Below are 12,248 nucleotides of genomic sequence, written 5' to 3'. Positions count from 1 at the left end.
TTTCCATGTATCTAACCACTTGAACATAATATGAAATATTTAAATCCAGATTTGCAGTTATAATACCTCAACAGGGACGATTACTCTTTGTTATTCTTTATTCACAATGAATAAAATCAGCTTTATATAGCCGATTATACTGACATATTTTCCTTTGCTTCTTTGCAGTGACTTATTATCTGCTGATTATGTGGAAATTCATTATGAAGATGACAAACCGCAATATTCAAAGGTAGTGTAGTAATTTTTCTTGTGCTTGATAATATTAGCATATCTCATATATTCATTTTATGGTTAAATGTTTCCAAGTGTGAAATGTGCATTTTGTCTACTAATATCTGTGGCATTTGATATGCTATATCTTTGCTATGATAGGGTAACAGAACAAGTTTAATAAGTTTTAATATGATTAGGCTTTGAAATCGCAGCCTGCTTAGTTTAAAACACTGTATTGTTTGTTGTTGTTTAGCCACTAAGGCGTGTCCGATTCTTCATGATTCCATGCATGGACCATAGCTTGTCAGCTCCCCCTATTCTCCCCCCCCCCCCCGTCTCCTGCCATTCCCTTCTCCTTTTGCCACCAATCTTTCCCAACATCAGGGCCTTTTCCCCAATTGGCCCTCGCTTCTCGTTTTGACTGGTTTCAGTCTGTCTGGTCGAAATTGAACAGAATCAGGTGTGATACTGGAAGAAGGGCCTCTGCTCTGCATCAGTGAGGCTGGAAAGATCCACCTTGGTGCAATTGTGGTGCTGATCTGCAAACTATTAAACATATTGTGCAAGATTGCCCATGACGTGTGTTCTCTGGTTCCCTAAAAGATCTGCATGAAGCAGCACCAGAGGTGATATCTGGAAGCTGAATTGGACATCCAGTTAGGAGGCTACTGCCTTACCCCCAAACAGGTTTTACCTATAATTATGTGGATTGTGTATATGTTTACTTCTTTTCTGAATAATAATAATAATAATAATAATAATAATAATAATAATAATAATCGTCATCATCATCATCTTAAAAAAATGAAGTTAGGCTACCAAACAGCCAAAGAAGCTGAAAAACCTTCTCATTTATTATATATGGATGATTTGAAAATCTATGGAAAGTCAGAAATAGAAATCCAATCATTGACAAACACAGTCCGAGTATTCACCACCGATATTTCAATGCAGTTTGGCATGGAAAAATGCGCCACTGTATCCATAAAAAGGGGCAAAATCACTGCATGTGAGGGAATTGAAATGCCCAATGGCCAACTAATTAAATGCAACAAAAATGAAGCCTACAAATATTTAGGCATTCTGCAGTTGGATAACATCAAGCATGGAGAAGTAAAAACTATTGTCAGGCGAGAGTACACCAACAGAGTTAGGAAAATTTTGAAATCTAAATTGAACGGTGGAAATACAATCAAGGCCATAAATACCTGGGCAATACCAGTTATAAGATACACAGCTGGTATAGTTAACTGGACACAAGCTGATTTGGACCTTTTGGACCGAAAAACCAGGAAACTAATGACAATGCAGTACAGTTTACATCCACGTGGTGATACTGATAGACTATACCTGCCCCGAAAATCAGGTGGCAGAGGATTATTACAAGTGAAGCAAACAGTTGAAGAAGAAAAACATGCACTGGCTGATTATTTAAAAGAAAGTCAAGAACATCTATTAATCGAAGTAAAGAACAAAAATCTATTGAAGGTCCAACAGACGAAACAAGAATACAGAAAAGACTGCTTGGATCTGCACGCATATTACGAAAATACGTTACGACGTCCTAGGCCCCTGGGTGGGGCCCGACTAATAATCAATGCCAAATCCGGTGAAACAACTGGCTGCTGTGATACAATTCTGTTGTTGCGAATAATAATAATGCTATTCCAAAAGCACTGGAATTACATTTAAAACAGTTAAAAATTGACAAAATCACCACCAGTCAAATGCAAAAAGCCGCACTGCTTGGATCCGTACGCATATTAAGAAAATACGTTACGACGTCCTAGGCCCCTGGGTGGGGCCCGACTAGTAATCAATGCCAAATCCGGTGAAACAACTGGCCACTGTGATACAATTCTGTTGTTGCGATAATAATAATAATTGGTGTCCAGAGTATTTGAGTTTCAGCTTCAGCATCTGTCCTTTCAAAGAACAGTCAGGGTTGATTTCCCTTAGAATTGACTGTTTTGATCTCCTTCCAGTCCAACTCTTCATCCACCCTGGCTTTGCACATGAAATACATTGCTTAACTATTGTTTAATGTTTTATATATATAAAATAGGAAGGCATTTTAAGAAAACTAATTGGTTTTTTTAAAACAGAAAACAGAAACTAAAACTATACCCTAACCCTAACCCTAGCCCTAACCCTAACCCTAAAACAGAAAAACAGAAACTATTCAAAGGATTTCATGTGGAAAACAGGCAAAATGATGAATATTATTAGTCCCATCTGTTGCTTTAAATTCAGCTTCCGTTTCATCATTGCCAAAAAGCTTATTATTCTGACAAGTAATATAAATATTATCAACTATAAACAATGTGTGAGCAAGTGCAAATTGTTAAATAAAAGTAGGTTGGGTGGGTGTCAAAAAGCTATGTTATTCTAGCTATCTCATCAGATATTAAACTGGGATACTTAGAATAAAATTTTAATGTGTTGTAGTAAAATAGTGCCTATGTTATATTTACGATGTATACATTTATGGAATGAGGTAAATGTTGATGTCTACTCTTTGGCTTCAGCCTGCATAGAAAAACTGGGTCTGCAAAGGACATGTAATTGTTATCTGATACCCATAAATATTCATTCAAGAGAATTCTACATTGACAAAACCTGGATGTTAGATTTTATTGGTGCTGGTGGAAGAGAGAGTAGAGAAAGAAGTTTTGAATTTTGCTTCATGTAAAATGTTCATTGGTTGTGCTAAACATTAATTGATGTATCATCTCAAATATGGTTTGTGGCTTCTTTGGGAGTGTAATTTCTGGATTGGCTTTCAAAAAACTTCCAGAATAGAAATACTGTTGAAGGTTTTTATTGAGAACTAAGAAACTCCTGTATTATCAACAGTATTTGAGACATGCTTAGGGGCTAAAATTCCACTAGAAATAATAAATGGGACATTTTTTTTTTGACATATAGCAGTAACTTGACCTAGATTTCTCTAAACATTTTTCCGAGTTAGTCATTTGTAAATAGTGAGGGAAGCCTTGAGATTATATACCACTTTGCTGATATAATTACTAATGTTCTCAGGAGAAATGGTGAATTCATTATCCAGGAGATTAAATATAGGACACTTCTTCCATGTTTAGAAAATTGATTTTTGTTTTATGCAGTAAAAAGAGGGGCTATTTTGTATTTTTTATGAATATGCTATGTGATGACTTGAAACTGAGGTGAATCATGTGGGTTTCAGAAGTCCATCAAGCAGTGGTGTCCAAAATATCTGTAGGTAACATTTCCTCTTTCCCCACATCTGGTTCTGCTAATTAGGTGAGCTTGTAGGTATCTGAGATAACCAGCTACTGAGATCCTGGTAGTTTACTATGCATGTCTTTACGTAGCCTTACCTCTATTCCTTCACAATCACACAAACTTTTCACTTATGTTTTATTGTCATATACAGGCTTAAAGTATGAATCCATTATTCTGATATTCATCGGCCCACTTAAAAAGTAATTACAAAAATATAGGATATTTTTGTTCATTTTCAGGGAGGGGAACACTGCTATTATCATGGAAGCATCAGAGGCGTCCCAAAATCCAAAGCTGCTATTTCTACCTGTAATGGACTTCAGTAAGTATTCGTATTTCCACCGTCTGTGTTTTGGACAGTGTCCCAGCAACTAAAAATATGACTTTTTTCATCCCTTCTTCCCCATCACGGACACTTGCTCCATTGGCAGAAAGCTGTCTTGCCCCATTAATCATCATTTTTCTTATGACTGCACGTGACCAGTGACCCAGTGTAATTGGAGAACAGCTAACTATTTGCTAATATGGAAATTTAAGGGAGGGGGGTGGGAGAACATTGTTGGTATAATTAAAGCATTAAGGAAAAAAAGAAGAAGATGTTAGAATGAAAGAAATGCTGATAAACGGAGAAAAAGTTTGGTACTTCGAAAAAGGCTTTTAGAGAAAGTTTGTTGAATGAGACTACAATTTGATACAAGAAAGTATAAACCAATCCAGCGCTAATAAATATGCTTAGTTAGATTTTGGGTGACTATTGGGCAGTTGTGATAGCGAGTTATTATTATCAATTTTCTCAGCTATGCAGATAATTGGATACAAACTAAAACATATAGAATGCTCAGTCTAGTGGTTTCCTCATAACAATGAGGTCTGGGACATATTTAGATAATATTGGCAGTTTGGAATACAGCGCTCTGTTTATCATCTCTCTCTCTCCTGTCTATAATCTTTCTATATCTACCTTCAGTCTATCTATCAGTCTATCTATCTATCTATCTATCTATCTATCTATCTATCTATCTATCTATCTATCTATCTCTCTCTCTATCTATCATCTCTCTATCTCTCTATCTCTCTATCTATCTGATCTATCTATCATCTGTCTATTTATCTATCATCTATCTATCTATCAGTCTATCTGTCTATCTGTCTATCTGTCTATCTATCTATCTATCTATCTATCTATCTATCTATCTATCTATCTATCTATCTATCTGTCATCTATCTATCTATCATCTATCTATCTATCAGTCTATCTATCTATCATCTATCTATCTATCTATCTATCTATCTATCTATCATCTATCTATCTATCAATCTATCATCTATCTATCTATCTATCATCTATCTATCTATCTATCTATCTATCTATCTATCTATCTATCTATCTATCTATATCTATCAGTCTATCTATCTATCTATCTATCTATATCTATCAGTCTATCTATCTATCTATCTATCTATCTATCTATCTATCTATCTATCTATCTATCTATCTATATCTATCAGTTATCTATCTATCATCTATCTATCTATCTATCATCTATCTATCTATCTATAGAGCCAAGGTGGCACAGTGGTTAAATGCAGCACTGCAGGCTACTGCTAGATCAGCAGGTCAGCGGTTCAAATCTCACCGGCTCAGGGTTGACTCAGCCTTCCATCCTTCCGAGGTGGGTAAAATGAGGACCCAGATTGTCGGGGGCAATATGCTGACTCTCTGTAAACCGCTTAGAGAGGCCTGAAAGGCCTATGAAGCGGTATATAAGTCTACTGCTATTGCTATCTATTTATCTATCTATCTATCTATCTATCTATCTATCTATCTATCTATCTATCTACCTATCTATCTATCTATCTATATCTATCAGTCTATCTATCTATCTATCTATCTATCTATCTATCTATCTATCTATCTATCTATCTATCTATCTATCTCTATCAGTCTATCTATCTATCTATCTATCTATCTATCTATCTATCTATCTATCTATCTATCTATATCTATCAGTCTATCTATCTATCTATCTATCTATCTATCTATCTATCTATCTATCTATCTATATCTATCAGTCTATCTATCTATCTATCTATCTATCTATCTATCTATCTATCTATCTATCTATCTATCATCTGTCTGTCTGTCTGTCTATCTATCATCTATCTATCTATCTATCTATCTATCTATCTATCTATCTATCTATCTATCTATCTGTCTATTTATCTATCTATCTATCAATCATCTATATCTATCTATCTATCTATCTATCTATCTATCTATCTATCTATCTATCTATCTATCTATCTATCTATCTATCTATCTATCTATCTATCTATCTATCATGCTGCAGTTATTCTGTATAAATTTTTCTCATGTACTCATGTCCACTTAAAACTCCCTGTCACACTTTCTCAACTCCATCAGCTCCACAGGGTTGTTGCTCAGTGAGTGAGTAACTATGCAATAAAAAGGTGGGCGTAAGTCTAATAAATTGAGGCTGTGGTGGCTCACAGGATTCGGATGCTGAGAAGACAATTTAGAGGTTGGCAGCTCAGCAGTCCAAAACCCCAGAGTGAGCCTCTTGATGGAATAAACTCCCATCAATTTGTTCCAGCTCCTGCCCACCTACCAATTTGAAAGCATGCAAATGCAAGTAGATAAATAAGTACCACTTCAGTGGGAAAATAAAAGAGATATGAAAGAAGACTCCTTGGGCATCCTCTGGGGACGGTGATGTCACCGGCTAATCCCTTCAAACCAGAAATCTCTTGTTCAATGCTTCCTACCAAGTGTTCGAAGAAACTTAGCAATGGCAAGAGTTATGCTGGCCTCCTTATCTGCTTAGTAAATATTACATAATAAAATTCTTCAATCTATCCCAGAAATGAAGAACTGTTAGGAGCTCTTTGCTTATATTTCAATAGAAAATTACTGTATAAAGGTATTTCAGTTTGTGTTTCTGTGTTATCCTCTTTACATGGACAGAGGCTTCCGCATATGGAATTTCCCCTCCGGCTCTGCTGATAATATAATACAATATAATAATGTAAATGCACACCAGAATTTACTGTTCGTAAGTTGGTCTAGGTACAATGCTGCTTTGAGGTGTGCATTGCTATGGCCCAATTATACCCCAAGTGAGAGTTTCCTATATTCTGCTTCTAATGCTATAGCAAGGATTTTTTTGGCTTAAGAGCCCATGGTCTGTTCTTGTCAGTGCATGAATATCTCCTTTGAAAACCCCAAAATAAACTTTTAACCAATTTGCTTATTTCCATCATTTCCATGTTTTCTGATTGGACATTTTAGATATTTGTTTTCCCCCCCCAAGGCAACTCATAGTAAATAAAAAAACCCTAAGCCAGTGTTTCTCAACCTTGGCAACTTGAAGATGTCTGGACTTCAACTGCCAGAATTCCCCAGCCAGCGAATGCTGGCTGGGGAATTCTGGGAGTTGAAGTCCAGACATCTTCAAGTTGCCAAGGTTGAGAAACACTGGCCTAGATGCTGCCTTGGTGGGAATTGGACTGAGAGGCCAGCTCTAGATCACCAGAAAGGATGCGAATGCTGGCTGGGGAATTCTGGGAGTTGAAGTCCAGACATCTTCAAGTTGCCAAGGTTGAGAAACACTGCCCTAAGCAGTCTCTGCTGTCAAGATTTTTGTTAACACACAAAAAAAGAGACAAGACATAGAAAAGGAGAATAGAGCTAAAAGTTAGAGTGAGAACTAGAACCGAATGGAAAGTAATAGATATAATTTTAATCCAAGCCAAGATGTTCTTCCTTTAGTAGTATTTATTCTTATTTGAGCACCAATTGATATCTCTTCTTTCTTCATTGATGGATGGCTGATTAGTCCCTATCTGTCTACCAAAGCCTCTTCATGGATTACTACTTTATCATGGCGAAGGAACTTGCGTAGCTCAATTACCTGCGAGACCACCTACTGCCACCGGTAGCCTCCCACCGTCCAGTGCGATCCCATAGAGTCGGCCTCCTCAGGGTGCCGTCGGCCAGAGAGTGTCGGCTAGCCACCCCCAGGGGGGAGAGCCCTCTCTGTGGGAGCGCCTTCCCTCTGGAATGAGCTGCCCCCGGAGCTTTGTATAATAGCAATAGCAGTTAGACTTATATACCGCTTCATAGGGCATTCAGCCCTCTCTAAGCGGTTTACAGAGTCAGCATATCGCCCCCACAGTCTGGGTCCTCATTTCACCCACCTCGGAAGGATGGAAGGCTGAGTCAACCTTGAGCCGGTGAGATTAGAACCGCCGAACTGCAGATAACAGTCAGCTGAAGTGGCCTGCAGTACTGCACCCTAACCACTGCGCCACCTCGGCTCTTCAATAATCCCGACCTCCAGTCCTTCCGACGCGCCCTAAAAAGTTGGCTTTTCCAGCAAGCCAGCCTGGCCTGAACGAAACAAATCGAAGTATTGATTACTGCTAATTTTAATTTTAATTCTTTTTTAAAAAATGTGTCATTGTCAATTTGAATTGGGTTTGGGATATCCTATTTAATTTCTTTTTAACTTTTGTATTATGTGTTTCTTTTAATGTTGTACGCCGCCCTGAGTCCTTGGGAGAAGGGCGGCATATAAATTGAATAAACCTAAACGTAAACCTAATTAATCTATGAGCTATGCCATGAAGGGCCACCCAAGGTGGACAGGTCATAGCAGAGATCCACTGGAGAAGGAAATGGCAACCCACTCCAGTATCTTTGCCATGAAAACCCCATGGACAGTACAAAAAGGCCTGGAGGAACGTTGGCCATGGGGTCAGTGATGGGTCAGACACGAGTTCGCAACTAACAACAACAAATCTACCAAAGGCCCAGTCTTCCTGCCCCTAGTTCTTGAGTTCCTTAGCAAGCGTCAAAAGGAACTGATATGCAGGAAATGGGAAACAAATTCCCTTCGGCCTTCTTCTTTGGCCAGATTAATTTCCTTCATACCCTGTTGCTCTTTTTCTGAAGAAGATGACAAGAAGAGCTGAGGTGGCGCAGTGGTTAGAGTGCAGCACTGCAGGCTACTTCGGCTGACTGCAGTTCTGCAGTTCGGCTGTTCAAATCTCACCGGCTCAGGGTTGACTCAGCCTTCCATCCTTCCGAGGTGGGTAAAATGAGGACCCGGATTGTTGTTGGGGGCGATATGCTGACTCTGTAAACCGCTTAGAGAGGGCTGAAAGCCCTATGAAGCGGTATATAAGTCGAACTGCTATTGCTATTGCTATTGCTAACTGCAATATTCATTCATCCCCAACCAGTTAATGTTTTTGTAATAGGTAGAACACAAAGGATTTCATAGATCAAAGAGACTCCATGATGTGTTCAGGAACACAGCAAGCAGGTTGAGTCTACTTACAAATTCAGATTTATAGATAGGCCATGTCATAATTTCAAGTTAGCACACAAACAAGTAAATTTGTAAATAGGCTATTTGACGTATTGAACTCCTCTCTCATTATAAGTCTAGGACTATGTGTGGATTTGATTTAAAAATGGTGCTTTGGGGCATACAACGGTTGGACCCTGGGCTGCATTCATTCCCCCCCCCCCAATTGTTCCATGTGTTTTTTTTGGGACTGTTTGAAAAAATGCACAACCAAATTGGCATTCATGAGTCTTTCATGCACACTTTCAAAGATGCTTTATCGTTCTCCTTGTCATGATGTTTGTGTTTTGTGTGGAATACATGAATACGTAATGTGGAAATGTGTGGGAATTCCTACAAATATATACTCCCATTTAGCTAATATTGAAGAATTTAAACTGTGTTTCTCATATTTTAGTGGCATGTTTGAAGACAACACTTATATCTACCTGATAGAACCTTTGGAGTTAACTCACAGCACGGTATGTGAATACTGACCCACCGAGATCTTGCTTTGATTTGTTGTAAAAGATGCAAATCCTAACCAATATGAATTAAATAAGACATTATTATTTAATCTGTAATATCATCTATAACGCTGAATTTGAATGAATATTTTATTCGTTTTTTTCTACCCTGTGTTTGATATATTTTGTAATTTTTTAGAAACATAACGGTAGCTGAATAGGTTATTTAAACCAGGTTAACCTGAATGTTAAATACACTCACAGCACTGCTATAACATTCAGCTAAGCTCAGTGCCACGTAAAGCGTTTGGGTTGTAGAAAATGAAATCTAAGGACAAACCAGCAAAGCTACGTAAATGTTATTATATTTATTTTATCGATTGTTATGGCCACCCAACTCTGGGTAGCTAACATTTTGAAAAACAAAAGCAAAAATAACCAACAGGAATAAAAGGAGAAGCCGAGGTGGCGCAGTGGTTAGGGTGCAGTACTGCAGGCCACTTCAGCTGACTGTTATCTGCAGTTCAGCGGTTCAAATCTCACCTGCTCAAGGTTGACTCAGCCTTCCATCCTTCCGAGGTGGGTGAAATGAGGACCCGGATTGTTATTGGGGGTGATATGCTGACTCTGTAAACCACTTAGAGAGGGCTGAAAGCCCTATGAAGCGGTATATAAGTCTAACTGCTATTGCTATTGCTAAAAGAAAAAGAAAAAGGGTAAAACTGAGGCCAAATCAGAGTCATATTCACATTCATAAATCATGGCAAGGTAGGATGATCCAATGCACAGCCTTTGGGAAGAGCCAGGTTTTCAAACAGCCAACAAGGTCACACCATGTGCATCTTGGGAGGGATGTTATACTGTTCCAAAGAGCAAGCAGAGAAGGCACATCTTGTGGGTTTCCCCAGATGACATTGCGGGACCTGAAGCATGCCCACTCTTTCAGGGACAGAAAGAAGAAAAGAAGATAAGCAGTTCACAAATAAAGCCGTAACAAGAGAATGGATTACGTAAACTAATATATTTAACTAGTTTATTTGTGTATATGTTTTATGGTTCAGTTGAATAAGGCATTTCTGTGAGGGTTTTTTTTTTGGAGGGAGGGGTTTAATAGCAGTAGCCATAGCAGTTAGACTTATATACCGCTTCATAGGGCTTTCAGTCCTCTCTAAGCAGTTTACAGAGTCAGCATATCGCCCCCAACAACAATCCGGGTCCTCATTTTACCCACCTCGGAAGGATGGAAGGCTGAGTCAACCCTGAGCTGGTGAGATTTGAACAGCCGAACTACAGAACTGCAGTCAGCTGAAGTAGCCTGCACTGCTGCATTTAACCACTGCGCCACCTCGGCTCATGGGCCATGTCACCTCTTTTCATCCTTGGCCTTGGGATAGAATATCTGACTAGGATTTGAACATTCAGGCCATTGTTACGTAAGCAGGTAGAATCTCATAAGGCCCCCAAATCAATTTTTTCCCCCATCCTCAGAGCCTTTAGGAATGTTTCCAAAGCCTGATTTCCCAGAAAATATTATTTTCAGAAAATAATAGTGAAATGAAATGAAAATGGCTTCTTTTAAGCTTACACATTAAAAATAAAATTGAGCTTATTCAATTAATTGTCTATTTTGGTTTAATGTTCACCAAATAATTGATATATTAGTTATTAATTATTCACTCTGAAGTGAAGAGGCTGTTTATTGGCAATTTTGATGGGACTCTTTCTGGAGATGCACCTAGATGTTTCATTCTTTTTCTCCATCTGGGAAACTAATTTCCTAGTTTTTGCTTGAGATAATTCAGATAAAATTGCAGAACTGTTGGGCTTTTCTCCCACAGTAAATAATCTTGACCTCTTCCTCCTACACTTCTTTCTAGAGATGTGTTCTAGTTCCAAAAATAACCGCAGATGCTAAAAATAACACTGCTTTTAAGTGCATCAAGTTAAGCTTTCACTATGATTTTCTTTAGTTATAAGAATATAGAAGCTTTTTTCACTAATGGAGGTTTTTCCCATGGGGGTAGATACGTGACAGAGGCAGGTTTTTTTCTCTCTCATCAGTTATTCTGTCATGTTGGTAGCCTATGGATTATTACAGGATGCTATGCTTATCTTTCTAGAAGACAGAAGAATAAAGTCATAAAGAGGATTGCAGCAAAAACTTCCTATTAAAAGAGTGTTTTAATACATTTGATGGCAACGGATAGCATACATTGATAAGGGGTTAGGGAGTTATCATTGTATATCTAAATATATGGGACTAGAACAACTGTAGGAAAGATGTACCACCTTGTTTTATAGAATTCCAAAGGTTCTCAGGGGTTTTCCTTCAACAGCCCATTATAGCTATTTGTTTGTTACTGAGTGCTAATAGATTGAGTTGAGTTGAGTTTATTATATTTCTATGCCGTCCTATTCCCCGAAGGGACTCAGGGCGGCTCACAACCAAGTCAGGGGGGGAGGGGGTACAAATAAGAAAAAAGAACACGAACAAAACAATACCACAATTTAAACACTCAACAACCATACCATTCGAGGGGGGGACAAAACTCATTAGCCCCAGGCCTGTCGGAACAGCCAGGTTTTAAGGGCTTTGCGGAAGGCCTGGAGGGTGGTGAGGGTCCGAATCTCCACGGGGAGCTCGTTCCAAAGGGCCGGAGCAGCCACAGAGAAGGCCCTCCCCCGGGTGGTCGCCAGTTGGCATTGGCCAGTGGATGGAATTCGGAGGAGGCCTAATCTGTGGGATCTAATCGGTCTGTTGGAGGTAATTGGCAGTAGGCGGTCTCTCAAGTACCCAGGTCCAATACCATGAAGATTGTTAGAGATAAGGAGTGTTTCATTATTTGAACTATATAACATCATAAATGCACTGATGAGGTTATCAAGTTCAGGTAATGAAACGTCTTCAAGAGAACCACCAAGCTCAGAG

General features: G+C 38.6%; 1 protein-coding gene across 6 annotated transcripts in view; it reads left to right on the top strand.

Moving 5' to 3' along the window:
* Positions 1-12,248, top strand: part of ADAM23 (ADAM metallopeptidase domain 23) — an 88,909-nt gene that overhangs the window by 20,771 nt on the left and 55,890 nt on the right. For all 6 annotated transcript variants that reach the window (XR_015695604.1, XM_087706814.1, XM_087706801.1 and 3 more), the window contains 3 exons: positions 169-232; positions 3,720-3,802; positions 9,271-9,334. Coding sequence is in view for 5 of the 6 variants with exons in the window: in XM_087706814.1 (XP_087562940.1) it covers positions 169-232; positions 3,720-3,802; positions 9,271-9,334 (211 nt within the window). In the remaining variant the exon portion in view is untranslated. The remainder of the gene's footprint in view (positions 1-168; positions 233-3,719; positions 3,803-9,270; positions 9,335-12,248) is intronic.

The sequence above is a fragment of the Thamnophis sirtalis genome, unplaced genomic scaffold (genome assembly GCF_051295495.1).
Source record: "Thamnophis sirtalis isolate CommonGarterSnake01/CBP01778 unplaced genomic scaffold, rThaSir2_p1.2 scaffold_1, whole genome shotgun sequence".
Classification (NCBI taxonomy): Eukaryota; Metazoa; Chordata; class Lepidosauria; order Squamata; family Natricidae; genus Thamnophis; species Thamnophis sirtalis.
This window is presented reverse-complemented; position numbering and strand designations above follow the sequence as displayed.